This window comes from Acipenser ruthenus, chromosome 10 (assembly GCF_902713425.1).
Source record: "Acipenser ruthenus chromosome 10, fAciRut3.2 maternal haplotype, whole genome shotgun sequence".
Taxonomy (NCBI): Eukaryota; Metazoa; Chordata; class Actinopteri; order Acipenseriformes; family Acipenseridae; genus Acipenser; species Acipenser ruthenus.
Genome location: NC_081198.1, coordinates 35,987,275 through 36,013,274, shown reverse-complemented (window position 1 = coordinate 36,013,274; position 26,000 = coordinate 35,987,275). Strand labels below are relative to the sequence as shown.

Below are 26,000 nucleotides of genomic sequence, written 5' to 3'. Positions count from 1 at the left end.
ATAAAAAGCTGTCAGTTTGTGAACAAAAATAAGTAGTAAATCATCTGCTTTAAAAAAAAAAAAAAGTAGAATATGTATTTTGTTTTATTCATTGTAATTTAGTTTAATAAGCTGGTTCTTCTCTTTATCACCCAATATTTCACAACTGTTGAGGGCATTTTCATGAATGTTATCAGATATGCTTGTTTTCTAGACAGGAAATTGATGGCACACAGTTTATACAACACATGTTGAAAGAGGTATAGCTTTAATAACCTCTTCATATGCCGCTTCACTATTTGCTGTACGAAGGACGCATCATGTCGCAGCCCTTTTGACCTTGCAGCTGTTGTTCATACTTCAAACACAGACTGCATTTGTGTAATTGGAAAAAATTGACAATTTAGGAAATGAAAAAAAATCAAAAGCGATGTTGTTGGTACATCCGTCCCCTCAACCAAGAGAATCTGAAAGGGAGAATTTTATACATTTAATTAGAGAGGTGCGGGTATGTGACAGTGAGATACACTGTCACTGTTAAACAGATTGGGACCATTGCTTCAACGCAAATAAACAGCGACACCTGCAGAAAGACTTGCAGTCACGCTGCAGAGCAACTGGCAACTCCCAGCAAAGTGTGGCCACAAGCTTCCAACTCCACTCTTTACTTCAGGGTTCTCTTGCTCTTCACAAATCTGTCACAGTTTTCTGCATTGGGTTTTACATTCTCTCCAGTCCTTTTCTATTTTTTTCTGAATAGTACACACCAATGATGTTTCTATTATTTGTGCATCTCTATGTTCTTTAAGTGAGGGGTTATATAAATGTGGATGTTTAAGCTCCTCGAAGTCTTGCTCCATGATGGTTACCAGCGTACGACCATGCAGCAAGTGTGGATGACATAATTCCGACCTGTCGCACAATGCCGAAAACCCCAATTCAACCAGAAATAAGGTTGAAGTCTGAAGTATGAACCAACCTTAACTTTTCATTGGGCTTTTTAAACCAAAACATTACTCATGTCAGCTAGTGTCTTTAATTTGGTGTAACCACTGCAGTTCAAATAGAAAATAGTTTTACGAAATAGGTGTTTTCTAGTAGCATAAAGAGAAAAGGAGGATGGTTCTGCATTGACTTAAGAGATACGATATAACTTGGCATCTGGAATCAAAATGCACACTGTAAGGAAAACAGACATTATGACAACCAATGCATGCACACAGAGGGTCCTCATAATTGCACAATACCTCAAAATCAGTATAAAACTGATAGCCAAATGCAAATGTCTAGAGTTGGGTAGGAGTGTAAAAATCAAAAGGCAGTTTTCATGTTCACCAAGTTTTAAACCAGGAAAACACATCAGGACAGAAGAACAAAAACTCTCTTAACATGTCATGAAAATCTGAGAATATATTTTTACATAATTTATTTTTTTTTCAATCCAGATACAACTTAAATACAAATCACATTTTTACAGAGGTAAGGGAATTGCATTTTTTTTGTTATGGAACAGCCTGCATTACATATGCCACCATTTGATTTCTTCTTTTTTTTCTTTGAAAACTTATTATTGCTTAAATACTACATTGTGAAGCACATTTTCTTATTTGAAACTAGTATGAGGAGCACCGCACTTCAAAGTAAGATTTACTAAAAGTATCATTGGCTGTTTTAGTCGCTTCTTTTATTAATTGCATTAGGTTGCAGGTAGGTCAGTTTATTAAAAAAAAAAGAAATTAGGGGTCAACTAGAAAAAGGACACATGCTTGCATCCAGTAATTGATTTGTACCCTTATTTACATCTTCTGTAGTGTGAGGTTAATGCAAGCTAAAATAGAAAAATATGTTGCAGTTAACCAGAATTCATCCAACTTATGTAGACAAAAAACTAAAACATAATTGATTGGGTGTTGCGATAATTAAACAACGAATAGGTTATTACTTTTCTAGATAATAGACTGCAGTGACTGTTAGGTGTCCTGAGCCAAAGGCAAGGGCATTAACGAAACACAAGGTCAGTTATCTACAGGTAATGACGACTGATGACAATATTAATACTATTATAAACCAAAATGCTTGAAAACCATGCTGTTTCAAGATTTTGAAGTCCTGTTAGTTTATAGCGGGCATCTACCATTCCACGAACCTGGTTGGCTGAAACAATCTGATGTTTATAATGCAAAACAATACAATTCATTGGAGAATACAAAGGCAAAAATAATTTAGGAAAGAAACTGAACTATGCTACATGTTGCAGGCTGTTAGTAATTAATACTGTAGATAAGAAACCACTACTAATTTGATTTTAAATTTGGAAGTGGGGGATATAGTATCTACAATGCCCTAAAATGGCTTGGTGTAAAAAAAGTATTAAAAATACTGTAGGTGGACTGCTTTTTCTACTTATAATGCATTACACTACATAGTGAGCTACTGGGGACACACTGACAATTTGCATTTAAAATATGTACTTACATTTTCTGTTTGCTGAGCTAAGGTTGAAGTATTAATGAAAAAGTTGGTTCCAAAACTACTTACAAATGACATCAAACGAAAACCACAGATAGAACATGGGTGGCATGTTAAACACCCATTACAACAGGAGGTCAAAATACAAAACATTTCCTCTACAAGCTGCCGTTTCCTTATCTTCTCTAACGTGGAGTTTGAATAAGATTATGAAAAAAAATATGATGAAGAGTAACTTAGCAAACGGCAAAACTTAAAAGTAATAAACACTACACCCCCCCACCCCCCCATAAACATATTTCACTTTACAAATTTAAAATAATAATAATAATCAACAACAACTATTTGATTACAGTAGAAATACCAATAAAAAAAACAAGTGTCTGTACTCCGAATGGCTTGCAATATAGCTCATTGCTGTTGGGGATTGGCACATCAAGAGATTCTTATTGTGGATTGTCCTTTTAGAATTCCCATGCTCCAGCTGTTCCATCGGGAGAGGTAGTAGAATCTTGCCCAGCTGCAGTCTGCGCAGCCTTTGCCAATACTCGTGGATTATTCAGTGGCACAGCAGGGTGCAAGAGGGTGAGGAAGGAATCTTTGGTGTGTCTTTTCACCTGTAAGCCCAATAGGAAATTGTATTGGATTGAACAGAGCATTCAATACAAATGAAATTTTACTGTGGTGGCTTAACTGCTATATCACATAATGCACAGTATAATAAGTAATAAAGTTTGGTTTACCTGTTTCAAGAAGGCATGGGTTAACAGGGACCTTGCAGAGGGTCTGCAAAATAAACAGAACATTTACATATTTGAATGGTATTGTTTTAATGTATTGCGGTTGTAGATAAATATTATTTTCACTTCACTGTAAACTAGCTGTTCTGTCACAGTTTGGGATTGTACCGTTTTTCTGGATCATGCTGTAGACACAACTCGACGAGGTTGTGGAAGAGAACAGAGAAGTTTTTAGGTGCTGGACTCTGTGGTCTCTCTCCAGTCATCGTCCGCATAATGCTGGAGGCGGCCACACTCTCCCCTATCCCAGAATCCACCCCGGAGCGGGAGACTTTCAGCCCCAGCCCCTCCAAGGGGAATGGGTGGATATCCAGCAGACAGCAGTGCGACCCCTTGAGCTTCTGCAGCAGCATCTGGAACAATTAAGTTTGGTATATTTATGTAACTTTCCTAGACTGCTGTTAAAGACACCAGCAGCAGTCCAGAACAGTTTCAAACTTTATTTGGACAGAGAATGTAACTGAAAGCAGATCAGTTTTAGTCCTACCAATGTTGGGTGCATGTCCTGAAAAGGAACTCTCCCACTGGCTAGCTCACAAGCAGTAATGCCCAGACTGTAGATATCAGACTTCACATCATAGCCGTGCAGATCCTGAGGGAAGAAATTGAGTTTGTTGAGGAACTCCTGACATTTGAACTATTTCCCGTGTGCTTGTTGGATTCCAGGTAAAATTCTGCCTTACATATTTGTCTCTTTAATCTTTAGTGAAACTTCCAGGAAAGCCATTGTAAACACTGCCGTATGTCCAGGGCTGTGTTCAGTTATGCAAAGGTTTCGTCTGTCAGCCTATGTTTGTAGTCCAAAAAAAAAAAAAAAAAGGTTCACCAATGTAGGCTTGCAGACATTGATGGTATAGTGGTTCTAAAATTGGGGGTCGTGGAAAGATTTCAGGGGGGGATGTTAAATGACCAGTGTGGTGAGGTCATAGATTGCCTTGGTGGGTGATGTCAGACCAGGGAGGAGAGACAACAGTAGTAATGAAATGAATGCGCTGGTGCGCAAATTTATTGAAAAATAAAAGGTTTAAAACAGAAACAAACACTGAACTCAACAAAACAGCACGATGGCTAAACAGACAGACAAAACAAAAGACTGTACAAACAAGTATCGTGCCGGTCCAAATCCAGTACGAGTAGCAATTGTTACAATTCATTATTTTTCTCCTCTCTCTCGTTATTTCTCCCTGAACATACAAACCCTGTGTGCGTGAAACACTCACTTTTATGCAGCTATGCCAAGACTCTATTGCTAATCAATCATTCAATTGAATCTCGGCACAGTCTTGCACGTGAACTAATTGTGCACTCCCTGTGCCCCATACAAATAACCACTTTAAAACACACTTTAGACACAGTTTTGCTTCATGAGCTACTTGATGATATAATTCAAACCTCACTGCTCTATAGAACACTCCAGGGTAGAATATATTGTAATACTAAAAAATAAAAACTTAGTAAAATGTATATTTTTCTTAGTATTGCTACATAATTTGAACCTTCTTAGTAAGCAACCAGAAATCAAGGAACTATACTTTAGTACAACAATGATCTTGACTGTGGGACGCAACGTTTAAATCAGATTTGCATTCCGTTTTTTTTTGTATTTTCTACCGAACATCCTTGCAAAACCGTTCAAACTAGTTAGCTTGAGCAATTGCATGTGTGTTTCACCTGTTGGAGCAGCTCTGGACTCAGCCAAGGAAGCACAGTTGAACTGTGCTCCGGTACATCGTACACAACCTTCGACCTCTTCCCGTCTCTCACCATGCTGTACAGACTGTGTAGACCAGACAGGTAGACACGCCCATCTCCAGACAGCAGAATATGACTGGCTTTAACACTCCTGGGGGGAAACAATGGAAACCGGTGAACTCTGGAGAGATCTGTACATAAAGAAGGTCAAATGCAAGGTCACTGTTGGAGCAATTCATTGTAGGTGATGCAGTCTCTCAAGCAAAGTTCAAGCTACACAATCGTAGCAGTATTGAGAAGGTTGCCTGGAGTTGTCTTTTGTTACTTTGCCCTTTGCCGAACAGGTTTAGTTCTTTACCTTGTTCGGATTATGTATAATGCGTATGATAACCTTGTCCTAAATTTGAACTTTGGATATACTACTAGAAAACATTAACTAATGGAGCTAAAACGACAAAATCTCAGAGCGGTTCTGATTATTTCAGTTTCCCTTTATGTTAGAGTTTTGATAAACGTTTGTCCAATTCATTCCAGTATTACCTGTGAATGTAGCCCATCCTGTGCAGGTAGTCAAGACCCTTTAATACCCCATAGAGAATAAAGGCAATGAGTGATTCACTCATTCCATCAGAGAAATACGTCTTCACAAGACAATCTGCCGAGCCTGAAGATGTGGGAAACGAGGAGATTGCTTACTGTTAATCATATTACTACGGTTAATTTAATACAACTGTCTTACAAGCACACTTTTACTGTGTGCCTAATTTAAAGTAATTGTAGCTAAAGAATATAGTTTCACACATTATATCTGCAATGCACATCTATTTAATATGGTCTCAAATGTAAAGTTTTGAAAGAAACACATGTTTAATCAAACTTGTATTTTCATTTTAAAACAAGCTATCTGGTACTACACTAGGTGCAAGAAATGTATGTTTGCAAACCATGCTTTGGGATGGTCTTGCACTTCCTGGGTCATTTTACCTGGAGGGCGAAATTGTTTATTTTCTGTCAATAACCAATCAGCTGCTTCCCTGTTTTAAAATGAAAACGTTTGCTTAGCATGTTTCTTTAACTGCACACTTCAGACCGATGTAGCTAATGCAAGTGCAAAATGGGTTAGATTTATGGAATTATTTGGTTAGCTACAATTACTTTAAAGAGGGGTTCTGAAATCTAGCGCTACACATCCTCACGTGTTGCTACAACTGTTCAAATAATGTACCTGTAATTCTTCTTTTCATTGTTAACATCCTGACAACTTTTCATACTTAAGTTTAAAAAGTCTGTTTGAAAGCTATTTTCAAAATGTCTGTTCTAGTGCACCGATAGTGTAAGGATTATTGCCCACACTGTCAAACAGGTAACACAGCAATAACAATCCATGATGTGGTACGGAAAAGAAAAGCCAGAGCACTTACGGTTTTTTTGCTTTTAAATCGCACTTCCTGCAGTGATTTAGAGGACAGATCTCAAACCTTTGTGTGCTAGAGCGGCCATTTTGAAACAGACTAAAGATAAGTGTAAAAAGTTGTCAGGATGTTAATAATGGCAAAAACAACAGATACATTATTGAAACAGTTGTAGCAACACGTGGAGATGTATAACGCTGTATTTTTCAGAACCCCGCTACTTACTCTACACATTTGTTATGTCTTTGAATGGTGGATGTGTTGCAGTGCCAAGAGCTTCCCCCACAAATTCATGCTTACCATATGCCATCAATGGACTGACGACCCAGAGTTTGCTAGAGGAGGTAAATACTATCTGGGAGGTCAGGATGTTGGGGTGGTGGAACAGCTGAGTCTGCAGCACCTCATTCTGCAAAAAACAAACAGGCAGGGTTTAACACTCATGTAAAGAAGGATACGGTCTGGTCTGTTTTGGAGAGACTTAAAGGAATAACAGAGGTGAGACATCTACAGGAAACTTCACAGTAGAATTCCACCCCCAACTTTTTTCAGGGATGTGGCAACCAGAGTGAAATAGTCGAGTATCCCTCCAGAGCAAATTCAATGTAATTGAGACTTCTGCTGAATCAGTGTCGTACTGACTGGGTATAGTGGCCCTACACCCTATTGGCATAAGCGAGATGTTTCTAGTCTTTTTGTCTGTAGGTGTCTTCTGTAACTCACCTGCAAGACCCCTAGTTGTTCTCCTGTACAGTTGTCGAGATTTGTCCGCTTGACAGCCACTAGGTTCCCTGTGGGTTTGTGCCTAGCCAAGCACACCACACTGAGGTCATAGAACCCCCTCCCTGAAAATAAATATAAGAGGAAGATTATGGAGATCTTGTGTGTGTAGCTTGATGAAGTGTGCTAATGAAGATGCTATATTACAAGTTAATACACTGTGTGTAGGGTTTCTCTTATTGTATAAGAGATGTAACCTTGTGCAGTTTGGATTACTACCTGTTCACACCCATAGCGTTGAGGCACAATGTTGTACATGCTACAGTTTCTTGTGCCTGCTAACAACACCATTAGTTTCAAGATTTAAAATCTGTGACCAACTCAAATCCTGTATTATGTGGGACTTTTGTGGGATTCTTTTCAAAGAGAAATCCTGCTCTCTGGGAAACTCACCCAGCTCAGAGAGAAGTTGGTAGTGGCTGATATCAGTGGAGTACACAGTCATGTCATCATTGGGAGGTGTTTTTGATAGGGAACATGCTGCTGGCTCATTGGTCTGTAAGACAATCATTCTTATTTATTTAGTACACTAACAATATTTTAATAGTACTTTAATCACATAGTCCAAAAGTTCACATACCAATTATTTTATCTAAAAGGGATTCACCTACCAGATAGTGATGACTGACTGTGTCGTAATGGTCCTCTACACTGATGTTTTCAACCGATGTATGTGAAATACAGGAACAGTCCTAAAAAGACAACGTAGAGGAATTCTGATCAGTTGATCTCTTACATTAAAAGCAAAAACACATTTTGAACAAGAACTAAATTGCATAAAGACTGATTTTTGTTGTGGTTGCTTTCTACAGTGCTGGTAACAGAATTCATTATTGCAGATTGATTGATCAAGAATGATAATAAAAAAGTAAAGTTTCATTAAATAGAGCGTGCTAGTATAAAGCAGTTCATACCAAGAAAGACATGGAATCCTCTTAGTGGCTCAGTGCTTTACATTACTGTACATTTATCCTTCGTAAAGGGGCTGAAGAGAAAGAGGGAGGGAGGAAAAAATAATCACTCAATAAATCAATACTAAAGGTTAACAGACAGACAAACATGATCACTCCATAAGGGTTAACAGACAGACAAACACCATCACTCCATAAGGGTCCACATTATTTATGAGGACTCTAAAAGATCACACTTATTTAATTGCCCTGCATAAGTCTTTCTCTATCAAGCCTGGCAGGTAGCCTGTGCCTTTGTACACAACCATAGGGCTGCACAAGCATATACTGCCAGAATCTACCGCTGTGTACTAACCATGAGAGCACATCTGAAACCACTTAAAACAACGATTGAACTGCTCCCTACTGCAACCAGATTTTTTTATGCTAGTTTAATGCTATTTTTGTTCATGCATTGCTTCAAAACAGAGCCCTGTTTTTTACTTACCCTTACAAATGTCATGTTAAAGTCAATGTCAAGCAGTTTTCACTGAGTGAATATGTATTTTTTTCTGTGAGGCGCCTTCTTATGTTCTGTGAAAAGTAAACAAGACAAAAGGTATGAGCAGCGAGCATGACGTCAGCGACTTCCACCCCCGCACCTCCCCCCAACCCCGCCACAGCTGTACATTTAAGAAAATGCTATTAGTAACATGTAAAAGCAGTTTAGGAGCGAGATAGACAGCTTCCACAACGAGAATTGAAATTTTAAAAAGTAAGCGATATGCAAAAAATCTGAACCGTGACGGTACGCCTCCTCATTCTATTCTGCCCTACTTGGATTAAATAATTTAAGAATTGTAATTTTTACATTTTTTGTTATTAATGATGTTGCTCATGAGTCGTGAAATACATAATTCCTCTCTACCCGCAGAGACGCAAAATGCAATTGGTAACGAGAGTTTTTAAGCCTGAAGTTCATTTTCCATGCCCCAAAAAGTCTTGCTCTTGGACCCGCAAGCGTTCACTGCTAATTTAACTTAGTAGCAAATGATATACTGCACAGTACAGAGCCGGTAACCCCGGTCAGCATTCTTAAACTTCTGATGTTTTGCTTACCCTAGAAGTTATACTTCACGCAAACACTTACTGCTAGTAGTACACTATGGCAAAATAATCAATTCAAATACAAAATACATTACCAGCAATACAACACATTACAACTATTACAAGCGAATCGTTTTAATTGCGTGGACACATTAAGTAATTTTCACAGAAAAAAAAAATGACTAGTAGTATGCAACACCAAATAATCAGATCATTAAATGGATCTAGACTCTTACCGTTTACATTTGCCTGGAAGTATAGCTAGCTTGGAAAGTTAAATTAGGCAAAATGTCCGTTGTTCATAAAGTTCATATCTAACTTCGAAAGTTGTTGCAGAAGGTTTTTGTCTCAGCTCTCAGATGATCTGTAACAACATCGCCTGAAGTCATTTTAGAGAGACACAAAGTCACCTTCGTGACTCGAGTTAATGACGAAATTGAAGTCGGATTGCCCACACGCGTCGACTTGAGAAAACCCGGTCGAAGACAATCCTTTGTGGCGATGGAGAATGACAGAAAGAAAACAGGTTTTTCAACACGTCGTCTCCTTCTCTCTATACCGCTTTGGTTTGCTTGATATGAATATTCAGTCCGTTTCCTGTTTTCAGGCAGATTCCTGCATCCTCGTGTCCCAAATTAATGACGTTACAAGATTTCTTTCTTTCTCTCTCTCTCGCTGACTGATGACGATTTGAAGCCATCACGCCCTCACTCCCTGCCCTCAAATGTCCTACCTACGGCCGCTCGATGGTTTTTGTTTCAAATTGACAGGATCACATTTACAGCTGGATTGCTTGAGATTTATAAAACATTTTCTCAGTCGGTTTGAGAATTTCATACAAGGTATGTATGTTATTTAAAATATAACTTATGTAGGACTTTTGATTCTCCGAAATAAAAAGGTGTCCGTGCTTTCGTCATGTGCTCGGTTTCTCTTCGTTCTGTGTTGCGTTGGCAGCACCATCGTCAAACACACACTCGCCGATATTGACAACACTACTCCGAAGAGTGTACCAATCATTTAGTGAGGTTTATTTACATTTTAAGAAACAGCCCGTATTCAGTGACATGGTACATATAATAATTATTTCCGCGATGGGATTCGAAATGTAATGACCTGTTCTGGGTAGAAATGTTGATTAGCATTGACATTTCGACTCTTCACTGGTTTCGTATAACTAACTGACGTCAAACTAACATTTTGAAGTGACACCTACCGCTTACTGTTAACCTTGCATTTCGTAATCAGTTTAATTTTTAAATGTAGTTTACACATAAAATAATTGTCCGGCAGTCGCACTTGCCAAGTAAATTATCCTTGATGTTTATTCAGGATATTATGAGAAGGTACTATATTATTGTGGTATGATTTCCCTCGTGTGCATTGATTTATATGCGCTTATTAATTTTATTTATTTTAAGTATTACTTTTTATTTTAAGTAGAGCTGGAAAGTTTCCTGTGTTGGGTAGGGTGTTTGACATGGCAATCCGCTTCCTCAAAATAATCCATATGACAATGAACCAGCTTTATGACACGCACGTTTATTTTGTTGTTAAGAACATAACAAGAAAGTTTACAAACGAGAGGAGGCCATTCAGCCCATCTTGCTCGTTTGGTTGTTAGTAGCTTATTGATCCCAGAATCTCATCAAGCAGCTTCTTGAATGATCCCAGTGTGTCAGCTTTTCAAACAAAGCAGAAGTTATTGCGTAACTTAGATGTATGAAGATGTATGTTTATCCATTTGAAACATTTGTAATTTTTTTGTAAATTAATCTACATCGTCTTTTTTTTCCAAAAAGCGCAATGTATGTTTTCTACTAAACATTGTACCATACATCATTATTGCGATGAAACATTATATATATATATATATATATATATATATATATATATATATATATAAGGGTGTGATGCATTAGTCAATGCCTCTCATTAACAGTTTGACTTGACACTGGCATTCATCTGCAGTTCTTAGCTTTTATCATTTTCATTGCACACTTCAGATCAACTGCAAGCTGGCTTTTTTTTGGTAGGTAAACATTATTATTCCGAGCAATATCCATGGTTTTAGAAATGATTGTAGATGGGTCCAATTGTGTATATAAACAACATTCTTTCCATGTAGCCTTCTTCAAGCTCTGGTTCTGCATTGTAATTTACTGTACAAAAAGCTTTATCCTCCTTTGTTTTGACCAAACAAACACATCTTACATGCCATAACAGGCAGATAAAACGTTTTGTAGTTTCTTCAATGTGTCAATTGAAGGAACAGGGCCTTTAGTCTGAACCACTGGTCCACAGTTAAAGCACCAACAAGATTTTGCTGCAAACTGTTTTTAAGAAAATGTGTATATTGAAAATGTTTTATTGTCATCTGGGTGTGCCTACGTAATAATTAACCAGAAATAATTACACCACAGATTGAACTCAGCAGCTGCGCACCTGAAAGCAGTTCACATTGCAAATACATATTTCATGCTACTGTAGCAGTGATCCCTACAGGCTGACATTGGGAACCAGTTCTCTAAAATGTACCTCCTCCATCTCCTCCATCTCCCTGCCACTTGTTAATTAATGCATTAGGGTTATTAGGGCTTCTCTTCTTGGATGAAGATTAAGAACCAACATTACATGTTTCAGAGCGCACTGGATTAAGAGAAGCTGTGTTGTTCACATCTGTTTGTTTAGTTAAAGAATCGGAAATCTTTTTTTCCTGTTTTAAATATCGATCTTCCCAAGATGTAAGCTATATGTTATCTGAAACATGGGGTGTTGGTTGAAAATGGGACGGTTCGTCTTGATTTTTCCAGTTGTAATGGATTTCCTCCTAGCGGCTGATGAGTTAATAATACTGACATTTGCATAAGAGCTGTACTTACCAGTTGAACGGCAAGTCATTTTATAACCGTATGTTTTGCGGTTCAATGTGCTGAGATTGTAGTTCATTACATTTGAAATATTTTAATTTGAACCATTACGATGAACACTCCAGCAAACCCCAGTACCATAGTACATTCTATAACAGAATATTATTTTATATGGTAAATCTCTCAGAAAGAAACTTTTTTTTAAAAAAATGTAGTCGTCACCAGTTATTTTTATTATTTTATCCCAATTTAGAATGTCCAATTATTTTTAGGCTGAGCTCACCGCTACCACCTCTGCGCTGACTCGGGAGGGGTGAAGACGAACACACGCTGTCCTCCGAAGCATGTGCCGTTAGCCGCTTGCTTCATTACACCTCAGAGCTACAGCGTCGGAGGACAACGCAGCTCTGGGCATCTTACAGGCAAGCCCGCAGGCGCCCGGCCAGTCTACAGTGGTCGCTGGTGCGCGGTGAGCCGAGGATGCCCATTGCCGACCTAAGCCCCCCTCCCCCCGGTGCTTGGCCAATTGTGCTTCGCCCCCTGGGAGCTCCTATCCACAGTCGGCAATGGAATAGCCTGGACTCGAACCGGCGACGTCCAGACTGTAGGGCGCTTCCTGCACTCCACGCGAAGCGCCACTCGGGAGCCCCCCAAAAGAAACCTTTTATATATGAAAACTTACTCTGCAGTTTGAATATTTATCTTGGTTCAATCTGGTATAAGAAGTACATCTTTTCTGGCAGTTACCTACTTAAGTGTTTGCAGCTCTGCAGTGCAGTATCTGGAAGTGTTGCTGCAACTGCAGGCTAAGCATGGATCACAGAAATGTATTTGTTTACTACTTCAAATCACTGCTTTACTGTAGTCCAGCTGGAGGTAACAGCATCTGCTTGTACTTCTTCTTCTTCTTCTTCTTCTTCTTATTTTATCCAAAGCAACTTCCAGAGACTAGGGGGTGAACTATGCACCTTATAACTGGTTATCCCTGATAAACTCCAAGCTCTGGGTCAAGAGATCTTTTTTTTAATTGCAGTTCAGTGCCTCCTGGTTTGATGTTCTTAACGTGGGCAGCAAATCTCAAAGGCCACACCTTCAGGCACAAGTGTTAAAGTAATTTGCCGTTGTTGCTGAGGAGGCACATTTTACTTGGAAATTGGAAACTGGATTTTACAATCTCTGAAATGCTGTGCAGTCTGTAGTACCCAAAGGTCAGCTGCTGCAGTACTGCTTCTCCCCATTTGTGTGTAATTAAACAGGTAACCAGCCACAGGTTCAAAATATGTGCTTCAGAGCAAAGGCCTGGATTTAATCTCATTATTATTATTATTATTATTATTATTATTATTATTATTTATTTCTTAGCAGACGCCCTTATCCAGGGTGACTTACAATTGTTACAAGATATCACATTATACATTATTTCACATTATACAGAAATCACATTATTTTACATACAATTACCCATTTATACAGTTGGGTTTTTACTGGAGCAATCTAGGTAAAGTACCTTGCTCAAGGGTACAGCAGCAGTGTCCCCCAGTGGGGATTGAACCCACAACCCTCCGGTCCAGAGTCCAGAGCCCTAACCACTACTCCACACTGCTGCCCATTATTTTTTTTAGATGATTTGAAATTGAAATATTTTTCTTTAATTTGATCATTATGAGCCTGACATTCCATTTCACCAAGTGACATCAGCAATGTCGAATGAAGTGCCTTTTGTCACGTTTGTGTATTATCAGGCATGACTGTTTGCAGTGGCACTGATTACTAGCGAGACATCAGCCTGTCTGATTTAAAAAAAAAAAAATTTAGTAGGACTCCCTGGGTTATGAATAACAAATAATGTTCAGCACTTGTCTGCTTCCATGTTTCTTATTTGAAGACCTCAAAATGTTGTATTGAGCTGGCTTATAATGAGCCACAGCTGTGGCTCGATAAAGCTGTGGCTCATTACAAATTTAATTTTTAAAACATTGGCAGATTGCCACTTTCTTTAGTTTCAAATGATTTTAATTTCCTAGTATGGTCTAATGACTGTGCCCGTTCCTGAGGAGTTACAGTAGATTTAAGCAATGTTTAAGGCTGAATTTGACAGGAAATGAAGCATTAACTACAATAGAGATTGAAACATTTAATCAACTGCAATTTAAATTTTGAAAACAGGAAGTGACAGTTCCAGCAGCATTCTCTGTTTTTTAAATAAAAGCACGTTTGTGCTGCCGGAGAGGCTCCAAGTCTCTGTAGCCAAACACACTCGCTGTCTTTCCAAAAGAAGGAATCTGGACCGGAAAAAGAAGATTAGAATTGTTTTCTCTCCCTACCCGACACCCACAAACTGAAACTGAATGTAAAACCTGGATTGTATTGCAGTGTTATACTAGTGGTGACAGTATGGTAGCTTTAGCTTTGTAAAAATCAAAACTGCCTTTAGGTATCTTTCCACACAAAAGATTTGCAATTTCTTTTGATAAGAATGTATTTACACAAGCTAAGCTAAAAACAAATAAGTCTGCAGCTAAATCTGTCTATTTCATTGTTAATCTACTGTTGAGAGAGAGGCTGAAGATTACAGTACATTGCCCGGCAAAATAGATTTAGTAGGATTAACTGGATAATACAAGTTATTATTAATCTTTAAACCTAAGAACGCCTAGTTCATTCTTAGTATGTATTATCTTCTTGGTCACCTTTCTCCAAAGCAACCTCCTGTAGTGGGCAGTGTATTGCTCACTGCTGTGTTAACCTTTATTTTGCTTCTGGTATGCAGCAGTAGATGTGTTTAGCTAGTGATTGATTTCTTGGACAGAATTTTAGTGCTTGACCAGCTGCACGGTAAGCAGGCTGAAGGGGTGCCCTGAAGGACGTGTTTGCTAGGAAAATGGGAACTGGGCAAATTGCTAATTGGAGCACACAGATTTTAATGTTTATCTGCAGATTGTGATTACAATGCTACAGTGCACCCACGTTTTATTATTAAAAAGGTGGGTGTGGAGATAAATATATTTACAGGATCAAGTCCAGTTTTATGGTGAACAACTACGGACCCCAGGAGAGAAATCAAAAATAGGCCCAGATTGAAAAGGGGCTCGTCCACTTGGTTGCATGAACCTGGTGACTGGGGGATGTAGAGGTGGGGTGTGGACTGTAATTATTCATCATTGTGCAAATGCAGGGATGGAAATAAGACTCCCGTTGCATAGCCTGCTTTTTCTATAAGTTTTAAGACACACCTGAGCTGGTTACCTTGCTTAAAATAATGTTTAGCCTAAGTCTTTGGCCATTCCTTGAATTGTGATTAGCAGTCTTTTCCAGGCAGTGATTTCAGGTGTGGAAAATCACGACAGAGACATTTGATATGTTTAGATCGGCTTGTATCATATTTAAATAGACCTTAAGCATAACCCGAAAACATTAGGACTGTTTTAAGGGCTATTTTTGGGAGATTTTTAAAACATCCTCTTAATTAAACAGTGATTAAAAGTTTTATCAACAGGGCTCTCTGTAAATGTTTTAAGTATACACAGCAGAACAGTATCATTGCCGGGATGTGTGTTTGTGTTACTGTACGTTTAGTTATTTCATTAGTATTTGAAGTAATATATTTGAAATGTTTGGGTTTTTTTCTTAAAGGAGATTATAAGCTGTGGTTTGTGTTTTGACTGTGTAAAATGGGTCAGCTCACTGGGCTTGGTTTTATTCGAAGGGTATTGGCTGTTTGCCAAGGGCCAGAATCAGTAAGGACAGATGACTGGCTAAATCAGGATAAAATGAAGTTGTTGCAATGGAAAAGTACAGTCCAGTCATAACACATCATTTTAAGAATGGGTACTTGTTTGAGTATATATATGTAATTTATCATTTGATCGCCATAACTTCTATTTTACATGCCTTGGTGCCCAAGTTAGAGTTCCTCTTCAATTTCTATTTATTTTGGAATGAGAAATGAGAGAATCTAATGCAAATAATGACTTCTGTCTTTTTAATAATAATGTTTTCTCAATGCACACATACCATTATTGTGTATAAGAGTCTACACATTTGTGCATTGATTATTGTCTTTTAATACATGTCCAATAATCAATTTCGCATTGGCTAATTGCACATGATTAGTACATTCCACTCAGTACAGTTCACTGCAAACTAAGTTACTGCATCGGTTCTATTTTAGTATGGGTTACACCTTACTGGCTTCTGAACTGGTTTGGTAGTAACCCTAAGCAGACTTCTCCATAGTTATTATTTGTTTATTTAGCAGACACATTTATCCAAGGCGACTTACAGATACTAGGGTGTGTGAACTATGCATCAGCTGCAGAGTCACTTACAATTACGTCTCACCCGAAAGACGGAGCACAAGGTGTTAAGTAACTTGCTCAGGGTAACACAATGAGTCAGTGGCTGAGGTGGGATTTGAACCGGGGACCTTCTGGTTACCAGCCCTTTTCTTTAACCACTGGACCACACAGCCTCCTCTTATTAGTCCAGGGGGTTATCTAATTTCTGTTTGTAGGGTTTCACTGAAGGGCAGATCTTTTAGTACTGTGGTTGTGAAGAAGGTTTCTTAGTGAAATTGCAGGATGAATGTGGCATGCTTGCAGTGGCGCCGTTCTGTTCATAGCCTTGGAGGTCTGTGTTACAGTGCAGTACAGTACAGTAGAAGAGGTGCTGCACCCAGAGAATGTGCAGAGCTGTTTGCAGTGACAGAATGCTGAGTGCGAGGGCTGTTCACTGATCCCAGCTGACATATCCAGGGCAGACTGAAGGGTGTAAGGACCAAGACTTTAAATGGCATTTCTTCAAGTCCATTTTTGCTTTGCTGGCTCACCCTTTTGTTTTGCAGGCTGTTATTTTCGCTCTGACTCCGATTAAGTCTGTTCAAGCCCCCATTACCACTAATCTTGAGCTACTTTACCTACAGTAACGTGACAGTACAGTACAGTACCTGTGGAACTGTGGACCCACAACAACCTCAGTATTGCATTCTGCAGTATGCTGCTCTGAATTATCTGGAGAGCTTCTGGTTTTAGGTTTTTACTGATAAAGCACCTCTGAAACTACTACCTGCTTTGTGTTCTTGGTGCAGGTTACTGTGTTTTGTTGCAGTAGTAGAGGTGTAACAGATTTGAGCATTTTCAGAATGCCTCAACACATCACCACTCCAGAAGAGCACTTTTGGGCAATATCACAGGGTCAGTTCTTACAGTATAATGTCAGAAAAGGGGAAATAATAAACACCTGAAAACAGAATGCCCCATTAAGTTAATAGTGCGTTCATGGTCAGGGGGGGGGGGTATTAATTCCTGAGTGTGAATGTGGAAAAGCTAAAGGGGCTTCACCTGAACCATGAAGCAATGCATGCCATGTGAGGTCTACAGTGCACCGGCACTGTAGGTCACCTTGGAGGCTGTTTCTAATGTTAAAAATGAGTAAGTGATGCCACTGGACTCTTGGGATGATCCCAAAACTGACAATGTGACGTAACTCTTGTGACGGAGAGATCACCTTGCATTTAAAAAATGCTTTGTTGCGTGCCACAAACAATTGTGCTCAATGCACGGACTGTCCTTTTTCATTTCACGCTGGTTACTTGTATCTGCAGACTGACGTTTTTTTTTTTGTTTAATTTGGATGACATTGCGTTTTAACTTTTGGCAAATCTCGCTGTTGTGGTATTGCCCACATATTTTTCTGAGGGTTCTGAGGTCAGGGCTACAGTAGTCAGGGTTAAGCTGGTTGTATTTGGTATCTGTTGCAGAACAGTGTTGTGATGTGAAACTGAGGTACCGCATAGGAAGTGGTTTTGCATAGCAACTTTTACTTAGCGTTGTCTTTGAAATATACATTATAACCTCTTTAAGAAAAGGGAAGCCGGTGATTAATAATAGTCCTAGGTTTCCTACCAGCCACATACCAGAGGTGCCTAGTTGGGCACTAATTGAGGGCCACACCTGGTATGGGTCTGTTCAAAACTATTACATGGAGTTCTACAGGACACTTCCCTGGCCAAGTCTGCCGTTCTGTACCAAGCATGACAATGGTTAACTGCACCAATAAAGCCTACATCCAAATCCTAACATTATGCAGTGTGCCACTAAACCTGCAATGGAATGGACTGCTCATCCTGTCAATATCTACAGTATCTGTCCGCTTACTGGATGTGTTGGTCATCACCCATTAGGAAGAAAAATGATATCACATGGAAACCTAAGGAGACTGAAAATGGTATGCTGGTCTTCTGCATATCTATTGAATCCAGCTTGACTCGCTGTGTTCCAATAATCCAGTGTGTAACAATAACCTTGACACTTCCAGGAATGAGCTCTCAGGCTTTCTCCGGATATCTAGGTGGGCTGAACAGTTCCTCTTGTTAGCTTAGCTGCTGTGTGCCAGAGGGAAGAGAAACACACAGTGTTTCTACCTGGAATATATCTTGCTTGGAGGATTGATTGCATTGCTGTTTTTGTTGATCTTTCCACAGTAATAAGCAGCTGTCCTGTCACAATGACAGCGTTACAGTATAACTACGTCATCTTCACAATCCATATGTTTCAGCAGTGAGCAGGTACCGTGCCAACCAGGAAGGTCTTCAGCACCATTATACAGAGATGTAGGTCATCCAGCTAATATTTAAAAATAAATCTTATTTTTTGGATTTGCTTAATGTACAGTATACTGTTAAACCTGTACATGTTTGGACAAAAATATAATTGCATAGTAAAACCAGAACAGTATGCCAATGTTCTCTCTCTCTCTCTCTCTCTCTCTCTCTCTCTCTCTCTCTCTCTCTCTCTCTCTCTCTCTCTCTCTCTTTCTCTCTCCCTCCCTCCCCCTTTGTACTTAACAATTTACTTTAGCTCTAATCCATTGTGATATTAACTTGACCTGAAAGGTCCTAATCTTATTTATTGAGCAGTCAACTAAAAAAGCCTTCAGGGAGAAATGAGCTAAAATCTATATCTGACATCCAACTGAGGGCTCCTCATGATGGATCAGCTGCTGTTCTATGTGCCTTTTGATCTTGGATCACAGCCCTGGGCAAGTTGAGTAACACACCTTGGAGCAAAAAATACTAATTAAATACAGTATGTGCTTTCCCTATATATAATATATTGGTATTGGTTGGATCCCACTTCAGGATAATTGATTGGTTTTAATCTTGACTTGAAACTACTGTTATGGGTTGTGACCAACAGTCTTGAGATCTTGGTAGGAAGCATTGAGATCTTGGTAGGAATCATTGAGATCTTGATAGGAAGCATTGAGATCTTGGTAGGAAGCATTGAGATCATGGTAGGAAGCATTGAGATCTTGGTAGGAAGCATTGAGATCATGATAGGAAGCATTGAGATCTTGGTAGGAAGCATTGAGATCATGGTAGGAAGCATTGAGATCATGGTAGGAAGCATTGAGATCTTGGTAGGAAGCATTGAGATCTTGGTAGGAAGCATTGAGATCTTGGTAGGAAGCATGCTGCTCTGGTGTGAGGGTTCTGTTGGGGAGGGGAGACGGAAGAATCTGTCATGTAAAAAAGCATGGTTTATATACACAAGCAGAGCTTATCTCCGCGAGGGTTTCAAAGCACTTTAGGACTTATCATTCGTGAAAAGTAAGAGAACTGACTTCCCCAAAAAACAATGTGATTCCTGTATTTTAATCCAGACTTCCAAGGGTGTCATTAGCAATACTGTCACACAATGAAGCGCACAGTGGTTTCAAACCAAGCTGGCCAGGCCAGTTTTTATGATTTTAAGGTGAAGCTGATTATGAAATAAACTATGACTATGACTATGCTGTACTACTTGCCCTCTCAGCAATGAGCAGAAATGAAATTGTCTAGGCCAGTAATACTTATTGTGCCTCTTTTTTCCTTTGTAGGCGACTTGGAAGTGGACTTTGTGACCCTTGTTTGGTGTTGCATTTTCTTCACTTGTTTTTGGGATTTGCCAGAACAGAATGTGACACCAGCCTACATTTATTTCCGTGAAGCAGTTTGAATAAGCAAGGCCTGGAAGACGGCAAGTTGAATGGAATGGAACAGCACAGCGAGTGGCTGCCGCCGTAAGTGAGCCCTTTTGTGGCGGCCACTTTTTTTTAACCCAAAGTACCAAAGCAAACTGTGAGTCCAATGCAGGAGAGGATCCTAGGCACTGTCTGTGGCTGAGTGATGTTTGAAGTTAAATCCATGACTGTGGTGCACAAAGAGACGGGACCCATCACTGGTAAGTGAAGCAGTTCCATCAACGAGAGCGCAGACCTGGGCTCAGTTATCATTACAATTACAATTCTATTTTCTTTAATTACAATTAGTTACAATTATGCTATAGTAATTCCAAGTATACTTAAAAGTAACATAAACAATTCATAATTTTAAAAGTAACATAATCATGAAAACGCTCCTCACATGCTGGGACAGTGATGAAATACCCCTGACGGGATCGTCTTCACTGACATTCATCAGTGCTTGTTATATAAGCAGTGTGGAGTAGTGGTTAGGGCCCTGGACCGGAGGGTCGTGGGTTCAATCCCAGGTGGGGGACACTGCTGCTGTACCCTTGAGCAAGGTACTTTACCTAGAGTGCTCCAGTAAAAACCCAACTGTATAAATGGGTAATTGTATGTAAAAATAATGTGTAAAAAATAATGTAATTGTATTTAAAAAATAATGTGATATATTGTAACAATTGTAAGTCACCCTGGATAAGGGTGTCTGCTAAGAAATAAATAATAATAATAATAATAATAATAATAATGGCACTTGCTGAGGCCTGTTGACTGAAAAGGACTCTGTTTATGTCATCAATTCTGCAGAAACTGGTCTGAGAACACCAGTGTACAGTAAATTAACCCAAGCACCACACAAAGCTACTGTTGTGAAGGGGGTGAGACTTTCTGAGTTGTGAACACCTGTTGTATAAATGATACGACAGCAGTGATAAGGTGGTTAGTTGCTACTGTATCTGAATTTTCTCAGCTCTACGAAAAAATTAGGCTTTGAAGGCAGAAACCATAGATTTCATACCGTATACAAGAAGTGCTGAATTAGTATCTCCCATGTAGAGTGAGGGGAAAATCCGACTGACAGAAGATAGTTCATTACTTTCTAGATAGGCTGACATGAATAGGTTTGCTAGTACAATTTTTTTCAGTGTGTTGTCTGAAATGTTTTTCAATGTCAAGAAACTTAAAGATAACTAAATAGTTTTAGTATTGATACCTTTTTTGACCTTTTATACTGTATGAAGACTGTTTCTCGAGATACATGTGTCCTGAATGGCTCATTCCTTGTTTCTAGTCTGTTCTGATACTTGAAATGGCTTTGCACACACACAGATCAAATGTATTACATACTGAACATCGTATATAATACTACATGAGAGTGGTCAGCTAGCCGACAGATTAGTGCAAATGAGAGGAGGACAGTTGCTTGGCAGCTATTCAGATATGTGAAAAGCAGAACAAAACTTTAAGCACAAGTTTACTGTTATTATGCTGGTCCATGCATCTGAAAAACCACTTCTGAATTGTGTGTCGACATTAGTAAAGGCAGTCAACCTTCTTTTATCAAGTCATTGTGGGGATCAGATTGTGGGATCTGGAGGCGTCTCTCTCTCTGTGATCTTTGATCTAGCTACAGTGGATTTTATATACCGCTTATCCAACTTTTAACACTGTTCTATACTATTCTATACACAATGTTGATATACAGCATGGTCATGAATTGGTTTTGTTTTATATGTATGACCTAGTTCTTGTATCACTATTAATGAAGTGCTGCTCCCAGTCCTCTGCAGTTGTTGGCTCTGGCAGAACACACATACTGTATTATAGGTTTGCTTTCTGTTGAAGCTTGTGTGTACGAGTGTGCCATCTAGTGGCTTCAATAAATACATACATTTTTTACATACTATTACCCATTTATACAATTGGGTTAGTACTGGAGCAATCTAGGTAAAGTACCTTGCTCAAGGGTACAGCAGGAGTGTCCCCTACCAGGGATTGAACCCACGACCCTCTGGTCAAGAGTCCAGAGCCCTAACCACTACTCCACACTGCTGCCCTGTTTTTATGTACCATACAGACGAGCACAGTGATACCTATTCAGGGTTGCATTTTCTTGATTCCTTTAAAGCGTCATAGGAGTTTTAAACAGTTACTGTTCAGCCAGGCCATTGCGTTATAGGTTGTGCTACTTTATTGATGTACAGTAACAGTGATATTGTCAGTAAACAAAATTAAAACAAGATATTGCATCTCTTCCTAGTGAGGAAATCGTTTAAAAGTTTTGGTTGTGCCAGTTATATCATTTCTGTCTCTCTCTGTCTTCTGTGCAGATGTGGTCTGCAGTGAGGATCTTCCTGAGACAGAGCTGGTGGGCCTTCTGGAAAACCAGCTGCCCCAGTACCGCCTGCAGGCCGACTCCCTGTACCTGTACGACAGCCAGGACTGGGTCCAGTCACCCACCGACTCCACCGGCGACGTCTCCAGTGCTCTCTCACCAGTGCTGGCAGAGGAGACCTTCCGATACATGAGTGAGTGTGGCCAGCCTTTTATACAGACTGTGCAGCAGTGAGTGTGGCCAGCCTTTTATACAGTTCTGATGTCCAGCTTGGATGGCCAGATTTTTTAAAGGTCAGAGCTGCCTCTTGGAAATATTTAAGGCTGAGAATAAAACAGTCCGCAAGCTCAGATTTCTCCTGTCCTGGGAAAGGTCGTAGTCATTCTTGAGTGTTTTTTAGTTTTTTTTTTAACTGTAGCTAATCAGAGCATAACAAATCCTAAACTGAGGGATATTTAGGATGTCATTTGCTGCTGCCTGCAGAACACATCCTGTTTTGTTTGCCTCAGAAAATGAAATCCTGCACCAATTTACAATACTATATGAAGTGAGCTTTATTAACCCAGTGCCTGTCACATTTGATCAATTCATAACACTGTATAACATGATGTAGAAAAGAACCGCTTTTACAGCTTTTCTGCTCAACTTACATTACCATGCAGTAAACTCTATAACCCCTTGCCAGGGATACATATCCCTGGTAACAGGAATATAATGATATCCCTGGTAACAGGAATATAACAACAATATCCCTGGTAACAGGAATATAACAATATCCCTGGTAACAGGAATATAACAATATCCCTGGTAACAGGGATATAACGATATCCCTGGTAACAGCAATATAACAATATCCCTGGTAACAGGGATATAAAGGAGGCAACCGTCCATCCCCACATATACTGACACGTTTTCTGAATACTGTATATCTAGAGAACAGCTTGACACTGTTATTAGTGCAGCACAAACCGATTTTATTTGATGCTTGGATTTGTGTAGATTGATGTTCACCACAGAGTAAGAAAAGCAGCAATCCGCACAAATATAAGCAGCTGTTTCTTTACTTGTTTCGCTTTGAATGTTAAATGAGCCCAGTCAACATCAATGACCCTCACCTGATTGTCACCACCTGATTTCTGTGGAGAGCGCAGTCCAAATAATCGAATAATCGCTTTGGTTTGACATTCTTTACCACAAGTTATTGATATATGGAGGAAGCTGCCTGTGTTTACAGTAGAGCTGTGATTTTTATGGCAGTCAATCCGTAATATAGTACTGATTGATATGATGCCACACAATAGATGAATACAGCCCCCAGTGATTTACTAATTGGTGGGGGAAAAGCAGCCATTTTTATCAGCTTTCTACTTATAACCTTGTCGTAACAAAGCAGTACAATAGAGAACAATGCAAGGCTGGGGCTGTCAGAGATAGGGCAATGTGGGAACATTTGGACAAGAGCCAAAAAACTAGAGCAGCCTATTCCTCCAATTCAAGGGGGGTGGCATCCTTAAAGTCTCAATAGTTACCCTTGAATTTATTTAGTTTCATTTATTGTATGGTGCTTTTAAAAGGTTAGGTTATATCAGTGAGTATTTCAGTATCACCGTTTGCAAGTGGACTGGACCTACAGCATGGCAATTTAGCAGTAGACCAGATGACTTGGCAGAGCAGAGGGGGTGTGTGTGTGTGTGAGAGAGAGAGTGTGGAGCTGTGTGCTGGGCTGTAAGGTCTTGTGTGTGATGTCACACGCTGCATGTCAGATTGTCACATTGGCTTTATGTGAGCCTCCCCTCACTTCCCTGCAAGGATGTAAACGAAAGGGGAGACGTCATGCCTTTCTCTAACACAGATGTCTGTAAGAATGAGGAACTGTATGAAACTTTCGCTTTGGAAGGTGAGCTGCTTCAATTACTAGCAGTAGATGCAGTAGATGTTATGTTTGGGAGTATGATTGTGAAAGACTGCAAGCCAGTGCACAAGAATATAACAAGTACAGTAGTTTGCATGACCTTTAAAAGAATTGCTAGACCTAAAAGGAAAAGTTCTTACTTGCCAGCAAAAAAATGCTTTGTAACATTAACATTAGAAATGTGATTTAAAGGATACTCTCAATAAATCTGCTCCATTCTTACTATGGAGTAGAGGTGGGGCATACACATTGTTAATATTAGCATGGTAAGTGTTTGTAATGCTCTCAATGTTGCTGTTGTCAGATATCACATTTCAGGCAATAATTAAGCTCTCAAGTGGCACACAGAAGTATAAAAATAGCACACGTATCCCTGAGGCTGTGATCAAAATACAGAATATAGGACACACTCTCCTGTCTGTTATAAGCAAAGAGGGGACACATGAAAGCATTTGAAAGAATGCTTTTTGACGCAGGGTTCTAAAAATATCAACTTGCTTTGAAAGCTGTTTACCCCAGTGTTATTATTATTATTATTATTATTATTATTATTTATTTCTTAGCAAACGCCCTTATCCAGGGCGAATTACAGTCGTAAACAAAAATAAAAAAAATACATTTCAAGAATCAAGGTACAAGTGTAATTTGTAATTTTATAAGATGTTTATGATTATATTTGCATTGGGTTACAAATTAACTACAGCATATACTAATGCAGCTGTACTGTTTTATCACTAAGGTCACACTCTGTGGGTGGGTATGTTTCTGTGCAGCACTGATATCTCTGCATTGTTGTATTTATTCTGAACTGAACGGAATCCTGTGTTACTCTAATGATCTAATGTGGACGGCAGGAGACGTTTCTTCAGTGGAGTTTTTGGACAGTTTTTCAACCAGGTAGGATTGAGCAAGACTATAGACAGACAGATGGGGTACTTTTGTCGACTCCTACCTACAGTACCTACCTAAGTTCAGCAGACCGACTGTTTTGAATGATGGCCATATGGTCTAATAATAAGTCATTGTTTTTAGAAGTTTATGTGACTGCCTCTGCTTTTTAGTACAGCTGAAGGTCATGGTCTAGTCCTAGTGCTTCCAGGACCTGGGGACTAGCTCTGATTGCTGTGTGATTTGCATTTTTAATTCCCAAACTAGAAGGTTTTTCTCCCCTGTCCCATTTATTCATGAGGTTAGCTCATGCTGATGTGACGGAATGCAGGGTGATACTGTGTGACCTTCACAAACTCGAGTGGACTCAATTTGTAGCCTTTTTGTGGCTCTCTAATCATGAGACTGCTGTTGTGTCTCACTTTCCTAGTGCTGATAGACTAGAATGAGGAATATTGAACAGTGGAGACAGAAACTTAAAAAAACACTTTTTATAGGGCTGACTATGGTATCAAAGACTGGTATATGATATATTATCAAATTGTAAAAGTCTATATGGGGAATAGTCTATATTGACATTGGCACTCTTAAGGCAAATTGAAATTCCTGGGAGTGGTTTGTTAAATTGACGTCTTTGATGATGATTATTATTATTATTATTATTATTATTATTATTATTACAGTATTCTGAAGTACAGGATTAAATGCAGTAAAAATAGGGGGCAGATAAGAGCAAAATAAAGCACATTTAAATGAAGGGTGATAGTGTCCCAGGATACAAACAGAGGAGTTCTACAGGTGCTGTTTGAAGAGGTGAGTCTTAAGGAGGTGCCGGAATGTGGTCAGGGACTGGGCAGTCCTC

General features: G+C 39.3%; 2 protein-coding genes across 9 annotated transcripts in view; one reads left to right on the top strand and one right to left on the bottom strand.

Annotated features, from left to right (window-relative positions):
* Positions 1-1,374: 1,374 nt before the first annotated feature.
* Positions 1,375-9,724, bottom strand: LOC117401809 (STE20-related kinase adapter protein beta-like). 2 transcript variants are annotated; one of them, XM_034002669.3, is made up of 13 exons: positions 9,366-9,723; positions 8,531-8,616; positions 8,047-8,117; positions 7,744-7,824; positions 7,526-7,628; positions 7,076-7,197; positions 6,653-6,761; positions 5,481-5,604; positions 4,920-5,091; positions 3,736-3,840; positions 3,357-3,601; positions 3,192-3,234; positions 1,375-3,065 (listed from the first exon to the last, which is right to left on the bottom strand). In XM_034002669.3, exons 3-13 carry the CDS (start codon positions 8,056-8,058, stop codon positions 2,913-2,915), a joined length of 1,269 nt encoding a protein of 422 aa, XP_033858560.1. In that variant the 5' UTR covers positions 8,059-8,117; positions 8,531-8,616; positions 9,366-9,723; the 3' UTR covers positions 1,375-2,912. The 2 variants fall into 2 exon arrangements, with proteins under 2 accessions (XP_033858560.1, XP_033858559.1); XM_034002668.3 differs by lacking the exon at positions 8,047-8,117 and having other exon boundaries at positions 9,366-9,724.
* Positions 9,725-9,822: 98 nt separating this feature from the next.
* LOC117413205 (trafficking kinesin-binding protein 2-like) overlaps positions 9,823-26,000 on the top strand; it is a 33,102-nt gene continuing 16,924 nt past the window's right edge. The window contains exons 1-4 of one of the 7 annotated variants that reach the window (XM_034022040.3): positions 9,851-9,971; positions 18,481-18,609; positions 19,878-20,221; positions 22,334-22,531. In XM_034022040.3, the coding sequence (XP_033877931.3) occupies positions 20,167-20,221; positions 22,334-22,531 (253 nt within the window). In that variant the 5' untranslated portion in view covers positions 9,851-9,971; positions 18,481-18,609; positions 19,878-20,166. Of the gene's footprint in view, positions 9,972-18,480; positions 18,610-19,877; positions 20,222-22,333; positions 22,532-24,046; positions 24,236-25,037; positions 25,148-26,000 lie in introns of those variants that run through there. The other 6 variants (XM_059032114.1, XM_034022030.3, XM_034022050.3 and 3 more) reach the window with 6 other exon arrangements.

What these genes read in the sequence shown, in the direction of transcription:
- LOC117401809 (XM_034002668.3), bottom strand. An exon ending in CAGTCAGTCATCACTATCTG is followed by an intron (nt 7,629 to 7,743) that starts GTAGGTGAATCC and finishes ATTGTCTTACAG; the next exon opens with ACCAATGAGCCAGCAGCATG. An exon ending in GTCCAGAGCTGCTCCAACAG is followed by an intron (nt 3,841 to 4,919) that starts GTGAAACACACA and finishes TTCTTCCCTCAG; the next exon opens with GATCTGCACGGCTATGATGT.